General features: G+C 37.6%; 1 protein-coding gene across 4 annotated transcripts in view; it reads left to right on the forward strand.

Annotated features, from left to right (window-relative positions):
* Positions 1–20772, forward strand: part of LOC311283778 (RALY RNA binding protein like) — a gene marked incomplete at its 5' end in the record, with an annotated part of 136404 nt that overhangs the window by 67884 nt on the left and 47748 nt on the right. For 2 of the 4 annotated variants that reach the window (XM_084398480.1, XM_084398481.1), the window contains one exon: positions 5484–5746. In XM_084398480.1, the coding sequence (XP_084254606.1) occupies positions 5491–5746 (256 nt within the window). Of the gene's footprint in view, positions 1–5466; positions 5747–20772 lie in introns of those variants that run through there. The other 2 variants (XM_084398479.1, XM_084398478.1) reach the window with 1 other exon arrangement.

A 20772-nucleotide genomic window follows, 5' to 3' on the forward strand; every position in this document is an offset into this window, starting at 1 on the left:
GAAGCATCATGTGACACTGAAGACTGGAGTAATGATGCTGAGATTTCAGCTTTGATCACAGGAATACATTTCGTTACAATATATTAAAATACGAAACTGTTACTTTAAATTGTAATAACATTTCACAATATTACTGGTTTTATAAAACCATTTTAAAATCTTGCCAACCACAAACTTTTGAAATGTGTAGTTATGACTTTTTTTTGACTGCAGATTGTGTTATCTGAGCAGATTGTTAAGATCTGTTGAATCTGCTGAAGTCTTTCTCTCAGGAGAAATATATGAGCAGGAGATGTTGACGTTATTGTGAGCAAAACCCACATGGGATCTTAAGTCATGATGACCTCGAGGTTGAGATCCTACTGTGATCAAATCCAAGAGACATCCGAGGTCTCCTGATGTCCATTTATTCTCATGGCTTTGTAGGAAAAACAACTGAGATAATTATATTTTTCTTTCCTGTGTGCAGAATTGAAAGAAATAAAGTTGAAGAGAGTGAGGGAAAAATAGGAATGTACAGGTAGTGCAAAATTGAGCTCTGTCCAGCATAAAAGAGCTCTTTGCTGTATTCATGGCATGATCCCGTGGCCACATTGTGGCTTGGGAAATTACAAGAGGGCATATTTCACTATTCCAATTTCTGTCTCCATGAATGACTGCACACATGAGAGCGCGAGTGTGTCTGCGAGCGTGTCAGAGTGTGTTTGAATGTGTGAGCCTTCAGCCAGCACCATTCCCAGAATGCAGGTAACCTTGGCAACTAATCCTATTTACAGAGTATTGGATTCATTATTCAAGCATTTGGTCCCCATGATAAATAAATCTAATCTTCATTTCTAAGTGACATTTGAGAGCTTTAAATTCTAACAGGCGTTTGAAGACGTCGACCAAAAATACTTGTGTTCTGATAAGCAACCTTGACATGACACGACTTTTTGTACGTTTTCGGCCTGTTTCAATCCGGACTCAAAAGCAGAGCAGCAGCGTAACCGCTACAGCAGGTTCACATTGAGCTCAATTTCTGGGTTAGTACATTGGATTACAGTCAAAATGTGGTTATCAGGAGTGAGTAATTTACATATCTAATTTTATGTAAATTAGATTGATCATTATATATATATTGCTATATTAAACAGCTAATTAAAAGACTAAAATAACACTGACACTGGTTATTTTGCAAATATGTCTCACGTTTGACCTTACCTCTGTGGTAAGGGAAATTCTGGCTTACCCAGCCAGTACTTGACCATCTTTTAATGCTGAAATATAGTAGCTAAATGGTTGAAGAAATGTTAGCAAAATACTTGAACATTGACATTTAAAAACCCAATTCTTACTCCACCAACAGACGCCAACAGATACTTCATCGGGTTTTATTGGATCAGTGTGTTACCCCTGTCGGAGTCTGTTGGCGTCTGTCGGAGCTTGTTTTTCTGATTGAACATGCTGAATTAGAATGCCTGAGAACTGACGCGCTGTAATCTGGAGACTGTCGGCGCTGGTCTGCGTCTGTCGGTGCAGTGTGAATTGGCCTTAACAAGGTATTGTAAAAGCAAGACATTGCGATATCAACATTGATTCGATTTGCAAAATTCACCTCAACCATAACATAGATGAATTCACCCTTGCCAATCATGGCCTCCTAATAAACCCCTTACATTGATTTGGCTCTATCACTCTCTCACCTCCCCACCTGTAGTTGGCGTGTGGTGAGCGCACTGGCGCCATTGTACTGTGGCTGCCGTCGCATCATCCAAGTGGATGCTGCACACTGGTAGTGGTTGAGAAGAGATTCCCTGATATGATTGTAAAACGCTTTGGGTTTGAGTACATATGAAAGCACTATATAAATGCCTCATTCATTCATTCATACTGTTTATTGCAAAAGATTAATAGATTTACAATAGACTATAAGGTTTAAATTGAATTTTGACCTTATTTTTTTTAGTTTAGCTTGCAAAAATAGACTTCAGTGATCAGAAGTCATTCATTTTCACTGCTTCAATTTATGTACAAACACATTCCCCTCCATAATGTTCGTTTTTATCTGTCTTTACCAACAATAAATCAAATTTATAATCAGATTTTTAAAATCTATGGCTGTTTTGCAGAACCTGATTTTATCTTTGTTGATCCTGGAACAACATTACAATCAACCAATCAGATTTGAGGGACAAGTTCACAGTTTATGTCAAGGTTAGGAGTTAGGGGCTTCTACATCAGTGTTATTCACCTATCATTTCCCTCTGATTTTAGGGATAATTTATGGGTAGGGTTAGGTTTAGGAGTAGGGATATGTTTAGGATAAAATTTTCGAACAGGAAAATATGTTGACCCAGGAACATGTTTAACTTTGTGCAACTGGTCCTTCTCAACCAGCTCTGAGCGGGATTTGAACAGTGTTCTCCACCGTGCTAACAAGGACGCTAAAGACCACAGCCGTTAGCATGCCTCTTGAGGTCAGGGGAGTGAGGTTTACACGCACAGCTCTAACTGGCCTACGTCCATTACACTCACCCACCTCAACCTCACTCCCATCCGGGTCACGGCACCAAATGTAACCGATCCTACTTGACCCGCTCTGAGTGGGATTCGAACCAGGGTCTCCAGCGTGGGAGGCGCACGTGCTAACAAGGAGGCTTAAGGGGTCACTAGTGTGCCTCTTGAAGTCTAGTAATGCCTGAAGTAATGCCTATAGCGACCAACAGTACATTGACCTTCTGACTTCCAGCGATTAAAATCACTGTCAGTGTGAACGACCCAGCAGAGTCAAAACTCAACAAATATCAAGTATATATTCGGGCTTCTCAATGTGTCGTATTCGGTCAGCTCGTTTGATTCAGACACACTGTCTCGCTAGTGCCTCCGTGGAGCTGCGTGTTCATTCTTGCTGTCTTGTGAGAGAAGGTCGTTGACAGCGTGAGAGACAGAACATAATGCATCTCTGTCTCAGACAATAGCAGTCACTGTCTCTGAATGTGTGTGTGTGTGTTCGGGAAGGGGAGTTGGATGACACCCAATGGGAGGATCTTGCTGCTGTTCTCTGATGTGAAGACTAACTGTGTGTTCAGTGTGTCATACAGAGACTGCATAAACCTGAGGCCTTCATTTATTCTCTCTCATCCGCACGGCACTCGCTTTCACGCCTTCACACCAGCACGCACATATTCTCACATTTATAGACACGAACACAAATAAACACAAACATCTCTCATGAACACAACAGCACTCACTCATATTCTCACATGTGCTGGGCGGCCTGGATGTTAAAAATGATGGGTCTGGGCTGGCACTGACAGCAGGAACAAGTCTGTAGGCTATATACCATAAAACAGCAATTTAATTATTGTTATCGCTCCAATAGCTGTTCTTTAATCATGATAAGAAAACAATACAGTATCTTAACCTAAAATCTTTATGATGATAAAATGTGAAGGTTGAGTCAGGGACGTATTGAGTCAGGCATGCATTGCAAGTGCTTTTAGAGAGTTTTTAGAACATTTGGTTCACTTTTTGGTGGATAATCATAATATTATAAGAGGTTTTTTTGTGTGGCTGCAGTGCAAATTATTAATTTGCATAAAACAATGACTTTAAGAGCATGCAGAAGCATCCTGCAGTGGAATAACTGACAAAAGCAGTAATTAAGTTAATGTAAATAGTAAATGTTATAGTATAGTATAGTATAGTACAGTATAGTATAGTATAGTATAGTAAACTTAAAGCACATTTAAAAACATCAAAGCTGAACAGAAATAAGAATGAAATACAATAAAAATATAAAACAATATATAGAATACTTAAATATGCCTTTGAGTAAAGATAGTTTTTCAGCCTATTTTTAAAAGTCAAGTATCAGCTGATTCCATGAACGAGGGATGCCAACCGAAAAGGCTCTATCAACCTTAGTTTTAGACGTGATCGTGGGACGTACAATAATGCCATATCAGAAGATCCTAAAGGTCTACTACTGTAAATGTACTGTATAAGAAGATCTTTAAAGGGATACTCCACTTTTTTTTGGAAATAGGCTCATTTTACAACTCCCCCAGAGTTAAACAGTTGAGTTTTACCGTTTTCAAATCCATTCAGCCGAGTTTCTGATATTCAGAAGAATATCAGTAACCAGACAGTTTCTGGTCTCATTGACTTCCATAGTATATATTTTTTCCTACTATGGAAGTCAATGAGACCAGAAACTGTCTGGTTACTGATATTCTTCTAAATATCAGAAACTCGGCTGAATGGATTCGAAAACGGTAAAACTCAACTGTTTAACTCTGGGGGAGTTGTGAAATGAGCCTATTTCCAAAAAAAAGTGGAGTATCCCTTTAAGATAAGATGAAGCTTGGTCATTAAGGAGCTTTAAAAACAAACTACAAAATCTTAACTTGGATTCTAAAAGGGACAGCTAAAATTGGGATGACATGATCATATTTCTTTGCCCTAGAGTCAACAGCTGAAAGTGTGAATGAGGAATACCAAAAAAAGGGAATTACAATAGTCTAGATGTGAGGTAATTTAACCTTCTCCAATTCTTGGAAAGACAAAAATGTTTTAAGTTTAGAATTAATTTGTTATTGATAAAACTATTTTTAACAACACAATTAATTTGCTTGGTTTAAGCAACATTCTGAGTCCAGAATGACATCAAGGTTTCTTACTAATTCTAATTGAAGGGAAATGATTACCGAGCTCGTTGATTAGACCGCCTCTCAATTACGGGGGACCAAATATAATTATTTCAGTTTTGTCTTTATTAAGTTGGAGAAAGTTATTTGACAACCACCTAGGGATGCACCGATATGAAAATTTGGCCGATACTGATAACCGATATATTGGCCGATAAATCTAAATCCAATATTTTATATAATTTTTGAGAGCCTGATTACAAAACCAAAAGTCTCACCATTAAGTGAAAGTGTCCATGTCCCAAGCACACAATTATACAGTTCTCATTATAATTTCATGTAGCCTATATCAGTGGTTCTCAATTCCAGTCCTCGGGACCCCTTGCTCTGCACATTTTGTATGTCTCTCTTATCTGACACACTCAGTTCAGTTCATGGAGTCTCTCCTAATGAGCTGATGATCTGGTTCAGGTGTGTTAAATAAGGGAGACATACAAAATGTGCAGAGCAGCGGGTCACGAGGACTGGAATTGAGAACCACTGGCCTATATGACAGCACATGTTGCACTTGACTGTATTTTCCTTTTTTGAAGTGATTCCAATCATATTTCAAGCCATTCAAAACCAACATGGCGAACAGTGCACATCTGAAGGAAATAATCCATTATCGGCTTTAATATATCGGCCTAATTTTCTTTTCAGGCCGATAACATTAAAAATGAACATTTATCGATACCGATATAGTGGCCGATATATCGTGCATCCCTACAACCACCTTTTTCTGTCCTCAAGACGGTCCAGCAATATATGAGGTGTGGTTGATGTCGTCCCCATCATGTCTCTGCTCCACAGGAGAAGAATGACCGGCAAGAGTCAGACCAGCAATGTCACTAACAAGAACGACCCACGCTCCCTCAACTCACGGGTCTTTATCGGCAACCTCAACACTGCCATTGTGAAGAAGGGCGACATCGAGGTCATCTTCGCCAAGTACGGCAAGATTGTGGGCTGTTCGGTGCACAAGGGTTACGCTTTCGTCCAATACATGAGTGAAAGGAACGCACGGGCGGCCGTGGCAGGCGAGAACACCAGGATTATTGCAGGACAGCCACTGGGTGAGTTGCTTTTTTGCTTTACTAAAGCTGTAGCCGTGCTCTGCAAAGCACTCTTTTTGCTCGGTTCTGCCGGACTGACAGGCGCTCACAGGGGCCCGCGTTGCCTGAGGCGGATTCACAGTGCGTTTGATTTCACTTTGTGATTTTTGGACATGCAAAGTGTTTTTCAGTGTTTTGACAGTCGATGGGACAGACAAGCTTTGCGCTGCATGTTATTGTGGTGGCGTAAAAGTGACACTGCCTTTATTTGCGGTTTTACTGTAAAGATAAATGCCAGCGGAAACAAAAAAATTTAAAGGTGAAGTGTGTAATTATTTTGATGCTAAAATATTTCTCCTATCCAAACTTACTGTAATGTGCAGCGAAAACTGTAAGGAAACCATTTGTAGCTTGATTTCCCTGAAATGTGGCCTTGTGGTGTCTTTTAAAAAAGCAAGATCATATGTAGTTATTTATTTATCTCTAATGTGAAAGACTGAAATAACCTACTTTTCTACTGAAATGTCCTCCTAATTATTGTAAAAAATAAAGAAATAATTAGCATTGTGCAGGCCAAGCTTAAAAATGACAGACAGACAGATAGACAGACAGACGGATGGACGGACGGACGGACAGATCGATAGATAGATGGATAGACAGACAGATTGATAGATAGATAGATAGATAGATAGATAGATAGATAGATAGATAGATAGATAGATAGATAGATAGATAGACAGACAGACGGACGGACAGATAGATAGATAGATAGATAGATAGATAGATAGATGGACAGACAGACAGATTGATAGATAGACAGACAGACAGACAGACAGATAGATAGATAGATAGACAGACAGACAGACAGACAGACAGACAGACAGATAGATAGATAGATAGATAGACAGACAGACAGACAGACAGACAGACAGACAGACAGACAGATAGATAGATAGATAGATAGATAGATAGATAGATAGATAGATAGATAGATAGATAGATAGATAGATAGATAGATGGATAGACAGACAGATTGATAGATAGACAGACAGACAGACAGACAGACAGACAGATAGATAGATAGACAGACAGACAGACAGACAGATAGATAGATAGATAGACAGACAGACAGACAGACAGACAGACAGACAGACAGACAGATAGATAGATAGATAGATAGATAGATAGATAGATAGATAGATAGATAGATAGATAGATAGATAGATAGATAGATAGATAGATAGATGGACAGACAGACAGATAGATAGATAGACAGACAGACAGATAGACAGACAGACAGACAGACAGCTAGCTAGATAGATAGATAGATAGATAGATGGATAGACAGACAGACAGACAGACAGACAGACAGATAGATAGATAGACAGACAGACAGACAGACAGACAGATTAGTGTTGGGGGCGGGGCTGTCTGTTTTCCCAACCAATGGCAGACAGGGAGAGAAAATAAATGATTATTTTTCCCTTTTTGTTTGTTGGCTCAGAAATGATACACTTCACTTTTCATTAAATTACTTGAAATGCCATTTTGTTACTTGTTTCTCCGAGTTTGATTTCTGAGCTTGTTTAAGCAGCGTGTCTAACTTCGATCTTTTCCAGCGTGTGCAGAATTGTTTGTGTAATCAATAGCCAGTGGACTTTCATTGTCAAATGAGTATAAAATTCTACTATAACACACACATATCTGTAACCTCCTGGGAGCAGCGGTATTAAAACAGGAGGCCTGACACATTACTTACCTCTCTCTCCCTCCTCATTATACCTTTGACCTGCTTTTAAAAAACGTGCTTTTAATTTTGCAATGGAAAACATTTTATACATAATGCAAAATATAGCCAGGGGACCCTCATTAGGAATCGCACAGAGGACCTGCTAAGATAAAATTTGCTGGAGGTCAGGCTGTAAACATGTGCAACTGCTCCACAACTGGGGATTTCTGCTAAATGAGGGTTTTATTCGATGTTAAAGTCAATATGAAATCAAAATTGACTGTGTGCTTTCTTAACATGCGTTCCTAGTATTGTGAACGATTTATTAGTTATGTAGTCGTAATCTTTCATCAAAATTCAATAACTCGTTTGCGAAATGACTATCCTTTCCATCTTATTTTTCATTCACTCCCCTCCGACTATCTGTCTTTTCAGTATCTAATCAATTCATAATGGATGATAATAAGGCAGTTTCTATTTAAACTGAGTATAAAAAGGCTATTTTAGATCCATACATTTACTTAGTACAAATATTATGTTTTTTTACACTGTGAATATCATCACTATTACACTTAATGTAAATAAGACGCTGTTTGTTATTTATACTTGATGAAAGTATCATCTAACAGTATTTACACTCAAATGAAAATGGCATCCACACTACCGGTCAAAAGTTATGCATCAGTAAGGTTTTATAATGTTTTTGAAAGAAGTCTCTTATGCTCACCAATGCTACATTTATTTGATTAAAAATACAGTAAAAACAGTAATATTGTGAAATATTATTACAATTAAAAATAACTGTTTGCTATTTCAATATATTTTAAAGTGTATTTTATTTCTGCGATACAAAGCTGAATTTTCAGTGTCACATGATCCTTCAGAAATCCTTCAGAATATGCTGATTTGGTGATCAAGAAACATTTCTTATTATTATTAATGTTGAAAACCGCTGTGCTGCTTAATATCGCTGTGCATTTGTTCTTAAGATTTTTTTTTTTTTTTTTTTCTAATTGGATATCCCTTTTTTTTACTAATAAATGTCATTTTACTGAAGTAAAACTGTAATTTTATGTAGACTTTAATCTTTTTTGCTGTAAAAAAAAAAAAATTCTGACATCTAGACACACAGTCTTGCATTCCAAAGCTGCATGCCGGAGTTCAGCGGCATTGAACAGAATGCAAAATTTAGGGGTCTCAAGATGCATTTTCAACATTCAGGCTTGTTGCCAGTTATCCATAAAGTATTATGCAAATTTGTATCAGTGTGATCCGTTGACTACCAATGGCAGTGCAGACGGTGAAGCTCATGTGATCCGATCCGCCTCCTGATATAGTTGGATTTAATCGCAGCCAGTGTGTACACAGAGAGTACAGTCTCTTTTCTATGCAACGTGTCTCCTGTTTTGAAAGCCTCTTTGCTGCGATTTTTCTTGGGTCTATCTCTTGGTTGTGTCAGCGGCGCACACAGGCTGATGTACGATCCCGGTCTCTTTCCTAATCTCCTGGTAGTGCAGGCCCAGCATGTGGAGTAATGTATAAATGCTGATATACTCCTCTGACTGAACAGCGAAGGCGAATTCCTTCATTACCGCAGGTCTGCTCTGCAACCAACACCCCCCACCCCCTCAACCTGACCTGGTAATTCCCTAATGGAAACTAGTCGAACGCTGCAGATACCATCACTCTGCTCGGCTGCGATAACACGCGGCTCACTCTCCTTTAGGAGGCACAACTACATCAGAGAGAGAGAGAGAGAGAGAGAGCCCGGCGTAAGATGTTACATATTAATGTTACCCAACACTTCGTACCGATAAGCAGCAAGGATATACAAATACACACACATACATCAATTTTTCTGTACAATGTACTGGACTGCAACGATCTTTGCCATTTTATTCAGGACAAAAACTTTTAGACTGTTTTTTTTCCTTTTCTTCAAAAACCAGTTTAAATCGTTGTGTTACTCTGTGTTGAAAGGTGTCTGTATTGTGTCCTACATATTTAGGCTTTATATATATATATATAGATATAGATATAAACCTTCATACACATATTAAATGTCCTGTTAAATGAGTTTACATGCTATATTGTGATCATGTGTATATATATATATATATATATATATATATATACTGTATATATATTTACACACAACATGATTACAATATACACTCACCTAAAGGATTATTAGGAACACCATACTAATACTGTGTTTGACCCCCTTTCGCCTTCAGAACTGCCTTAATTCTACGTGGCATTGATTCAACAAGGTGCTGAAAGCATTCTTTAGAAATGTTGGCCCATATTGATAGGATAGCATCTTGCAGTTGATGGAGATTTGTGGGATGCACATCCAGGGCACGAAGCTCCCGTTCCACCACATCCCAAAGATGCTCTATTGGGTTGAGATCTGGTGACTGTGGGGGCCATTTTAGTACAGTGAACTCATTGTCATGTTCAAGAAACCAATTTGAAATGATTCAAGCTTTGTGACATGGTGTATTATCCTGCTGGAAGTAGCCATCAGAGGATGGGCACATGGTGGTCATAAAGGGATGGACATGGTCAGAAACAATGCTCAGGTAGGCCGTGGCATTTAAACGATGCCCAATTGGCACTAAGGGGCCTAAAGTGTGCCAAGAAAACATCCCCCACACCATTACACCACCACCACCAGCCTGCACAGTGGTAACAAGGCATGATGGATCCATGTTCTCATTCTGTTTACGCCAAATTCTGACTCTACCATCTGAATGTCTCAACAGAAATCGAGACTCATCAGACCAGGCAACATTTTTCCAGTCTTCAACTGTCCAATTTTGGTGAGCTCGTGCAAATTGTAGCCTCTTTTTCCTATTTGTAGTGGAGATGAGTGGTACCCGGTGGGGTCTTCTGCTGTTGTAGCCCATCCGCCTCAAGGTTGTGCGTGTTGTGGCTTCACAAACGCTTTGCTGCATACCTCGGTTGTAACGAGTGGTTATTTCAGTCAAAGTTGCTCTTCTATCAGCTTGAATCAGTCGGCCCATTCTCCTCTGACCTCTAGCATCAACAAGGCATTTTCGCCCACAGGACTGCTGCATACTGGATGTTTTTCCCTTTTCACACCATTCTTTGTAAACCCTAGAAATGGTTGTGCGTGAAAATCCCAGTAACTGAGCAGATTGTGAAATACTCAGACCGGCCCGTCTGGCACCAACAACCATGCCACGCTCAAAATTGCTTAAATCACCTTTCTTTCCCATTCTGACATTCAGTTTGGAGTTCAGGAGATTGTCTTGACCAGGACCACACCCCTAAATGCATTGAAGCAACTGCCATGTGATTGGTTGATTAGATAATTGCATTAATGAGAAATTGAACAGGTGTTCCTAATAATCCTTTAGGTGAGTGTAGCTTGTCATGTCAAGATCCAACTTATTTTAAAAGGACTTTGAACTGTGTGTGTAGGTTCATGAAGGACACCGAATGAGAATGTGACAGACAGACTTGAGCACTGAAAGAGACAGAAAACGTTAGCTGGCATTCATACGTTTGTGTAGGTGAGACTCCATCTGTGTGTTAACGGCCCCAACAGTGAGAGGAATCTAAAGTATTTTCATCACTTTAAAGGTCAAATAAAGGTCATTATTGCTGAAAGCTATTTCTGACATTATTATCAGATTATGTGCAAATCTCAACGCAGAGGGGAAAATAAATTCCTGATTGCCAATTAATTCCACACTCGGGCTCATCTTACTGAACTGACATCTTTTATTAGCGAGGCTGAGACCTGCAGTGGCTTTGACTGAGGATTCTGGGTGTGAGCCAGAGAGTTAAGACAACCTCCACAAAGCAATTGCTGTTTCTTGCTGTCAATGAATTGATCGCTGTATACTGCCACATTATCAGTAAGTCTGACTCATGTGAGCAATTTTAGTTTGTTGTAGTATCAAACATAGGGTACAGTGGAATACAGACCACACACACACATATATAGAGTAAAGATGGCACTTTTTATTGTGATCTCAAACTAGATGCAACCCACTCCACGTAAAATAAACAAGCTGGATATCATTTAAAAACATATAGTTCTGTTTCTGTGGAAAAAGTTGTTTTTCAGGGGGGAAATAATCCCGAGTGCACCTTTAACACTGCCTGAAACAACTGTAAAAAGACTAGAGTTCAGTTCTCCTCTAAAATCATCTTTACTAAAGGAGTGTTCACTTTATAAATGGACTGTGTCAGGCATGTGCTGCCGTACAGAATCTAGGTGGAGAATGTTAGAGAGACATTTCATGCCCTGCCAAGCTTCATCTGTTGTTTCTTTCACTCTCCCTCTTTGTGCACGTGGGATTTCATGAGAGAGAGAGAGACTATGCAGGGATCCACATTCACATCCTGAGAGTACCTAATGTTGTTCATTCCTCCTTTTTCCCTGGGAGATAAAAGTTCATGTTTCACATCCTGATTAATTATACATGGAAGTTTATAAGACTGCTTTTCAAATTCATGTCTTGTTCTCTGAAGCGGACTCTCTTTTGAGACCTGACCAACATATATGTATGTGTGTATGAAGGGGAGACGGGGGCAAGTTGTCACACGCGCCACATCTGCGTGTTTCCAGCTGAAATAAACAGAGGCAGTAAAACAGCAACAACTTTTGTTCCTTTCCACACAAATTATGGTTACAGGGGCAGATTATCGATTAATAAAGGCAAATTTTTATAGCTCAAAACACTTTTTTCACAGTGCATGATTTTCAGATGATTTGTAGCTAGACTCACCGAACATTTCATTTCTGACCTCCCGTGATACGTGCAAATAAAGCATTGCCAGATTCACATTAATCTGCTTTTAGCACCCTTGACTGGACATTTCACTTTGAAAGTGTTGCGAAACGTGCAAGAAGCAACATCATTTTGCCCAAATGTCATTACTGACACATTTTTCCAATGAGGCTGGGTTGTATTTTTCAGAAATGTCAGATTGAGGCATGTGTATTTTCCTTTTTAAGTGTTTCGCTTTTTACATTATGCTTAAAAGCCTCTAATAGGTTGTTTAATGGCAGGTTGCACTGTGACAACTTACCCCATTTAATGTGACAACATGCCCCGCTAAAGCTCAGTGAGTATTTAGTTGGATTATCTTGTTTTCCTGGGTAATAACGGTCAAAATGTTCTCAAGTTTTAAGGTTTATGTCTAAATTCCTTGCAATACTCTGTTAGTAGCTCCATATGAAATTGATTGAATCCTGTTTGCTAAATTGGCGTATCTAGAGAACTGTAAAAACTAAAACAGCACAGACAGCGGAGCCTAAAAACAACAGTTGCGTGCAGGGAGTATTTACAGCCGGAGGGCAAATCTCATTATAATCAGACGTTTCCAGAGGTACAGGTACATCACAGCCTCTGTTATTCAGCTTCTTTCTGTAAAGAAGCTCTCCTGCTGTCTCATTCCAGGTAAAGCTGTTTCTTACACCGTTGCAATAAAGAATTATAGGAATCTTCCTTATAGTAGGCACATTTCCACACGCTTGAGGGTCTCAAAATTGAGCACAATGAATGAACATAGCCATGGCAACCACAGAGAAGCATATAATTACCCCTGTTTTTTACCTGGTGCCTTCCTACAATGCTCTTTTTTTTTAAAGGGAAATAGCAGGTCAGTACATATCTAGAAATAACAGAATGACTCATGTGTCAATTTTACTGAAGTTAAAAGTAAATTCAGAAACAGCAAAGTGGATTTTAATGATAGAACAAAAAGTCTAAGATGTTTGTTTCGTGGGGAGCTGTACATGTAAATTGCAACACTGAGTTTTAGAGGAATACTGTCATAATATTGGGTTTTTAGCTTATAAACTAATTGTCATAACAATGCAAATAAAGCTGAGACGCTGTTTCATAATGAGAGCGGCAGTGCAAATTACTTTCGAAGGTGCACTTTTACTCATTAAAAAGTTTTACATAAAGAAAAGAATAATAGACTATTTTATTTTATATATATATCAATATTAATATATATTGAGCACAATGGGTCTATGCAACCATTCAGTTTTGTGGGACTGAAAAAACATTGAAATGCCGTTATTCAGTATTTTCACTGCACGACTCTATTGATTTCTGCTGCTGAAACTATAGACACATTTTGGAGTGTATCTCAGAGGCTGTTGTTTTACTTCATACATCCAACAAAGAGCTTCAATGTACTGGCTTTGTCTCTGAACACTTTGAGCATCCTGTGCAATCTCAGACCAAATATTTCAAGGGTCAGACAGGGCCAGGAAACTGTACAGCATTTTTGTTTTATTATAAAAAAAACAAAAATCTATATATATATCTTGTCAGATTTTTTTTCAAGAGGTTTCCCCTACGGCTATTTAGTGCCAGCAGTGGAACATAAGTATTGATTCTGTTTCTAATACCCAGCCTTTACACAAGACACTAATCCTAGGTTAATAACAGAAACCGAGCAGAGGTTATTTCTTTGAGGAACATGTGGAGAATGATCTGATTGCAGAAATGCTGTGACAGTATCAAAGCGTCAAGCTGTAAATCCAGGTTGCATGCACCATATTCGAAGCTGAAAAAATTCCGCAAAATAATAATTTAAAATAAAATCTAGAAAAAAAATACAGCTGTTTTTTTTAAGTTATACAAGATTCAACTCCTTTTTAAGTCAGTTTAATGTCATTTAAGTTGAAATTACTCAAAAATCCAAGTTGATTGTACTTAAAAATTACAGTTTTGTATCATCTTATTAAAGTATATACCGTATGCAACAACGAACACTGCATGAGCCGCAAGATTCATGAAACAGCTTGAATTAATGGTTTAAATCAGCCACATTCAGTTAGTAATTTTTTAGCGCAATTTTCCACCGGACAAAATTGCGATTGTTAACTCATGATTTCTGTTCTGTCTGTGCGCACCAATCTTGCACTTCTATCTACTCCTCAACCAGACCACCTAGAGACTTCGGGTTTTCGGCATTATGTTAAGGAAGGTCTAATCTCGGGAACGCACAAAAAAAATCCAGGAAAAGATTTTGGATTTCCTGGAAATTCCAGAAAAAATTCCGTTTTTTGCAAATTTCTCGGCAACCATAATAGCTATCGAGTTGAAACAAATTGCAATCGATAGCTTCTAAAATTTATAATAATATTAGAAAAAAAGATTTGATCAAAAATCTTTCCTTTATGCTTCAAAAATTGAATTTTGAGTGTTGTGATCCCATGACGTGAGAAAATTGCGCTAAAACACTCACTGAGTTTTTATTACTTGTTTTACTGTAGCCAGAGCCATAATTTTTCAGTGTCTGATTCGAAATGAGCTGGGAACTGTTGCCGTGATTGTAAATGTTATGTTCATCATGAGACAAGTCTGTTTACTGACTGGTTGTTTATAGGACAACATGTAATTGAAGACTATTTACAGATAGCATAACAGCATTTTCATTCAGAAATTGCTAGAAAATTTCACAAATAATTACAATAAAAATGGCAAGTAACACATTGAATGAAACATAACATTTTGCGGTAGAAAGACTGATGTAATATTTTCTTGTAAAACATACTCCAATAATATTTGTTTTATTTACAACTTCGTTTTTAAAGTGTATTTTTAGCCTGTCACACAACATTTACTATTGCATTTACAAGGTGGGTGTAGCTCAAAAGCTGTCGCATGAACTTTTCCCCCTAACCTTCATTAGAGTTTAATATCCCCTCTAGAGAAAGATGTACTGCAGATATTTACTGAATTCATGAGATGATCTGATGTGAAGGCTTTGAATGAGTTATGGGGCTGTTCTGTCCGTCGCGTGTGTTTTCCCCAGGTGAAGAGCTGCTCTCTCCCCAGGCGCGAGGAGGTTGTTCTGTCGATGGGCTGTTCCTGCTTGTTCCTCTCAGAATCCTTCAGTTCTATCTTTGTGTGTGTGAGTGTACTGAAGTGAACCGCAGAGCAGATCTCCACACGTCTGCCCAGTGCCGTGTCCGGTCACACATATGTTTGGTGCACATGTGCCAGTAGATGCTTCCAGACCTACTGTGTGGCTCCATTTAAACCTCATTTTGGTTTTTTTTTAAAGGCATTGTTTAATGAATACTCATTTTTTGGGTAATTTTTGTCACATTAAAACAACTTTCCCTATAAACACTAAACAATTTTTTTTATTAATTCTCTAAAACCTATGACCTCTAGAAAACTGCAACATAATTGACCATATTGGCTTTTGGGCACATGGACACAGGGCCATATGAATGTTTTCATAACAGGAAATGTGGCAATATGGCTAAAGACATGCCATTAAATAATAAAAATGGGGGAAAAAATATGATTATAATTTAAAATAATTGTTTTCTATTTAAATATACTTTCAAATGTAATTTATTCCTGTGTTGCAAAGCTGAATTTTCAGCATCATTACTCCAGTCTTCACTGTCACATGATCATTCTGATGATTTGCTGCTCAAACACATTTTCTTATTATTATCAGTGTTGAAAACAGTCGTGCTGCGACTTTTTAGGATTCTTTAATAAATAGAAAGTTCAAAAGAACAGCATTTTACATAAATGTCACTTTTGATCAATTTAATGCATCCCTTCTGAATAAAAAACAGTGAACAGTAGGTCTAAGTTCGAGTGTTGCGTGGTCTATAAAACATGAGTATAATCTCATATGAATGTTTTTGCATGCTTAGTTATGATGTTTACTTTGCATTAAAATTATAATTATTGATGTGCATATATATACACGTCACACCGGATTACAGTAAACATTTCACTGAACTTGAAGTAACTATCTTAATATTGTTATTTTGTTAATGCACTCCCCAACACAACATACATTTTTATTTTTTTTAATAATAATAATTAACTTGTGGAGCCCCTGCTATAAACTGGAGACTCATACGTTTTAACAAGGTTCTCTTATGACATCAGGCTGTAAAATGCATGTTTTAACTGAAAGCAACATATCTTAAAATATATTAGTGTCATTGTTTTGCCTCAAGATGAACACCAGTAATGCACGTTCATAAAAGGTACTTAAATATCCTAATTGAACTAAGGCCTAATCCTGGATTAATCTAAGCCCTGTCTGTGAAACCAGGCCTTTTTTTTTCTTCTAATTCAAACCTTGATTTTTAGGACTGTACGCCTTAGTGGCGCCATGCCGGTAAAGAACGTATCAGACCAGCATGTGGTTCCTGGCTGTGGTTTCTGAAGGCTGATGAGCCGCAGTGATGGATGAGGAGCCTCAGGGCAGCAGAAATTCTCCATCGGTACCGCGAGCCAGAGCATGTGTTCCCTGGATGTGGTGTTGAGGACGCTGTACTTGCTTAGTTGACTACAAAGAATCTCACGCCCGCAGCTACAGTCAGACTTCGGTTGCTAATGACATCTCCAGAGAGAAGCACCTGTAGGAGACAGTTAGCAGGGCCCCGGGATAAAAAAACGAATATCTACAGCACACCCGTGATATGAAGCTCATCTTGCATGCTCAAGATTTCAACAGTCCCAGACTAACCAATTTTTTTAACCAAGTTTATGACATGTTTTTTTTTTTTTTTTTCTTTCTTTATTATTTGTCTCAAACAATCAACATAGTTATACAACATACAAAACAATAATTAAAACCACCAATAAATAAAACAACCATCACAAAAACAAAAACAAAATAAAAGTAATAAATACATAAATAAAAGATAATAGTAATAATAATAATAATAATAATAATAATATCAAAATAAAAGATTTGTTTGAGAAGGAGCAGGCAGAAGCAATTAGCTTATTTAAACCTGCCCCTATTTAACAACATAATATTACAAAGCAAATTAATACACAGTTAATACATTCATTTTTCATAGATCTTACATAACTCACAACAATACCATAACCACAACACTTTCACATTGCAGATTTAGACCGGTGTTTCAATCTTTGCTTATCTATATTGGTCCAATAATGATTTCTTTAATCTATTTTTGAACCGAATGATATTAAAACTCTGTTTGTATGTTCTCTGATGTGGTGGGAATTGGAGATGCTGCTCTAATTTTGAGCTAAGAATTCATACACATGCATGAAGTACCACATGGGTAGAGATTTGAGTATATTTGAGATTTTGATATATACTTTCTTGAATTAAGTTTGTTTCTTGTTTTCAGTGAGGCTCATGCCTAAAACTTGGAGTCACTGTAATTCGAGATACATTACCGTTCAAAACTTTGGAGACAACAAGATAATAATACATTATATATGTATTATACATTGTAATATATCACAATTTCCACAGACATATTAAGCAGCACAACTGTGTTGAACATTGATAATAATAAGAAGTGTTTCTTGAGCAGCAAATCAGCATATTAGAATGATTTCTGAAGGATCATGTGACACTGAAAACTGGAGTAATGATGCTGAAAATATATTAAAATGAGATTTTTTATTTTATTTTATATTTTTTACTATAAATGCATTCATTTATCTTATTTTAAAGATATATTTTAGATAGATTTAGATATTTTACTTCAAAACAAGACAAAATTCCAGTTAATACAGTATGTATTGAAAGTGCATCTAACCAGTGTTAGAACCAAACGTACATCCTTGAAATAAAATGTCAAATATTTTAGTAGATCGTGTTTGTAACTGTAGATGACAGATGCTTGGAGAATCCACTGACTGGATTTACAGTACAGGTTCATCGCTAAGACATTAGTTGGATTGAACTTCAGGGTTAAAGGAGGCGGATTGGTTCTCCAGACGCCATTGAGTGCACGAATCAGTTGAAAAAAATCCATGTTAATGGCATTACAGTGACAGAAATCCAGCACTCAGTCATCGTTCGTGATGTTGAGATCTGCAGGAAAGGGCCGATAACGCATTGAAAATAATCACCATGGCAAGAGAGCAACAACAAAGACGCAGACGCACGGAGCCAGGAGAAGTCAATATCTTTTCACTTTTTCTTTACCCTTCCATTTTCTATGCATCCCTTCTCCCTTTTATAAGGGTTCTCAACCTGTTTTTGTCCATGACCAGTTTGTTTGTTTCCAACATCCTTGCATTCCACACCTCTAAACCTGATTCCGATTGGATGAGTCATGTTCAAATCTTATTATGACCGCCGCTAGCGTAGCTAGCGAAAGCGGTCATATAGGGATTGTCAAAGTTTTTTTTTTTTTTTTTTTTGTCACCTTACTGAATTTTTCGTCAACGATACCAGGGACACCGAAACACCGGGGAACATGAAATTTGGTGGGCATGTAGCCCCACTAGACTTCTAAGGAAAAATTTCGTTTGGTCCCCGGGGGCCACTCCCCCCCCGCGCTGGGCCCCCCCAAACCCCCAAAAATGCAGTTTTTCCTAAATAACTACCTGAACCGTGGCACCGAGGATGAAGACATTTTTATGGTTTAATCGCCCCTATCTTCAGTGGAGATGTTCAGAACTGCACCATATTTCATGTGTATGATTAACTTGACATCCTCTGGGGGTATCCTCTGCTAAGTTTTGTAGAATTTCATCCATGGGGGGGTATAAAATAAATTCATTTATGTGCACATTTAGTGACTGTACACTCATCGGCCTGTAGATGGTGCTGTTGAGCGAAGGGTTGCTGGTTTAGGATGATACTGTCACACACACACATGCAGGAATACAAACAAACGCAAGCATGCACACACACTGACATCCACACGCACAGACACACACCCATACACACACATACAAATCCACATGCACAGACACACACACACAAACACACACGCGCACACATGTACGCACACATACATACACGCACAGACACACACACACACACACACAGACACACACATACACAAACACACACACATACACACACACACACACACACACACAGACAGACATGCACATACTATTACTTTTTTTAGGTATATACATAAACACGCAATACAGCCAAATTACTCCACTCCATTTTTGTGGAAAGCCAGTGCAGGCCTGAGCGGCGGTCATATTTTGTACCGCGATGCGGTACATCTAGTTCAACATAGTGATAAAGTTAATAAAATGGTTCTTATGGTTCTTTTCACTAAATGGATATTTGGGGAGCCAAAAATGGCATTGCTGCGAAACCCTCCCATTGAAAACTTGGTAGCACTTTAGAATACTGTTCCTTCATTAATGAATAATTACACAGGAACAAACGAGTAACGCATTATTAACATTCTAGTAACTACTAATAACTAACAAGGAACTCTGATTAACAAATTAGTAAGTAATAGCGCTCAGATGAACGTAGTAGTTCATTATTAGCTAATCAATAACTACTATTTTTTTTCATACCTCCCAGAGAACTACTATCTACAGGTTCATAATTAACATGAATAATGCATAATTTATAATAAAAGGTAATGGTAACCCACTAGTAATGACTCAAGTATTACTACATCATTCTAAAGTAACTACTAATAATTTGGATCAGTATTCTAAAGTGAAAAACATGATAATTACCTAATATTGACTGAAGTCATTGTAAGCTTTTGAGATTTTTGTAAGATTTTGAATAGTAATTCCTTCCAATGGATTTGGTAACACTTTAGTCATTACTAGTGTGTTCCCATGATCTTCACTTTAGAATACTGATCCAAATAATTAATAGTTCCTTTAGAAAGATGTAGTAACACTTGAGTCATTACTATCAAAAACCTTACAAAAGCCTTAAAACTTACAATGACTTCAGTCAATATTAGGTAGTTATCATGTTTTTCACTTTAGAATACTGATCCAAATTATTAGTAGTTCCTTTAGAAGGATGTAGTAACACTTGATTAATTACTAATGAGTTACCATTACCTTACTATATATTATGCATTATTAATATTAATTATGAACCTGTACATAGTAGTTCTTACTAGTCTTCAGTGAGGTATGAAAAATAGTAGTTACTGATTAGCTAATAGTGAACTACCACATTCGACTGAACGCTATGACTTACTAATTCGTTAATCAGAGTTTCTTGTTAGTTAATAGTAGTTACTACAATGTTAATAGTGCATTACTCATTTGTTCCTGTGTAGTTATTCATTAATGAAGGAACAGTATTCAAGTGTTACCGAAAACTTTATTTTTTAAAACTGTTGGCTAATGAACTCCATTACTTGCCAGAAAAATTGTTTATTCCAGTTAATTATTTGTATTAACATATTTAACTATTTATTGAACATTGGCATTTTTAATTATATTGTTGTTGTCTCTGTTTTCTAAAAGCAGTGACTCACTCAAGGCCGAATGTTACACTCAAAGAAAAGGCTGTAAAAATAGGGCCCAATATATTATGTAAATTAGAAGGAATT

The sequence above is a fragment of the Rutilus rutilus genome (genome assembly GCF_951802725.1).
Source record: "Rutilus rutilus genome assembly, chromosome: 24".
Classification (NCBI taxonomy): domain Eukaryota; kingdom Metazoa; phylum Chordata; class Actinopteri; order Cypriniformes; family Leuciscidae; genus Rutilus; species Rutilus rutilus.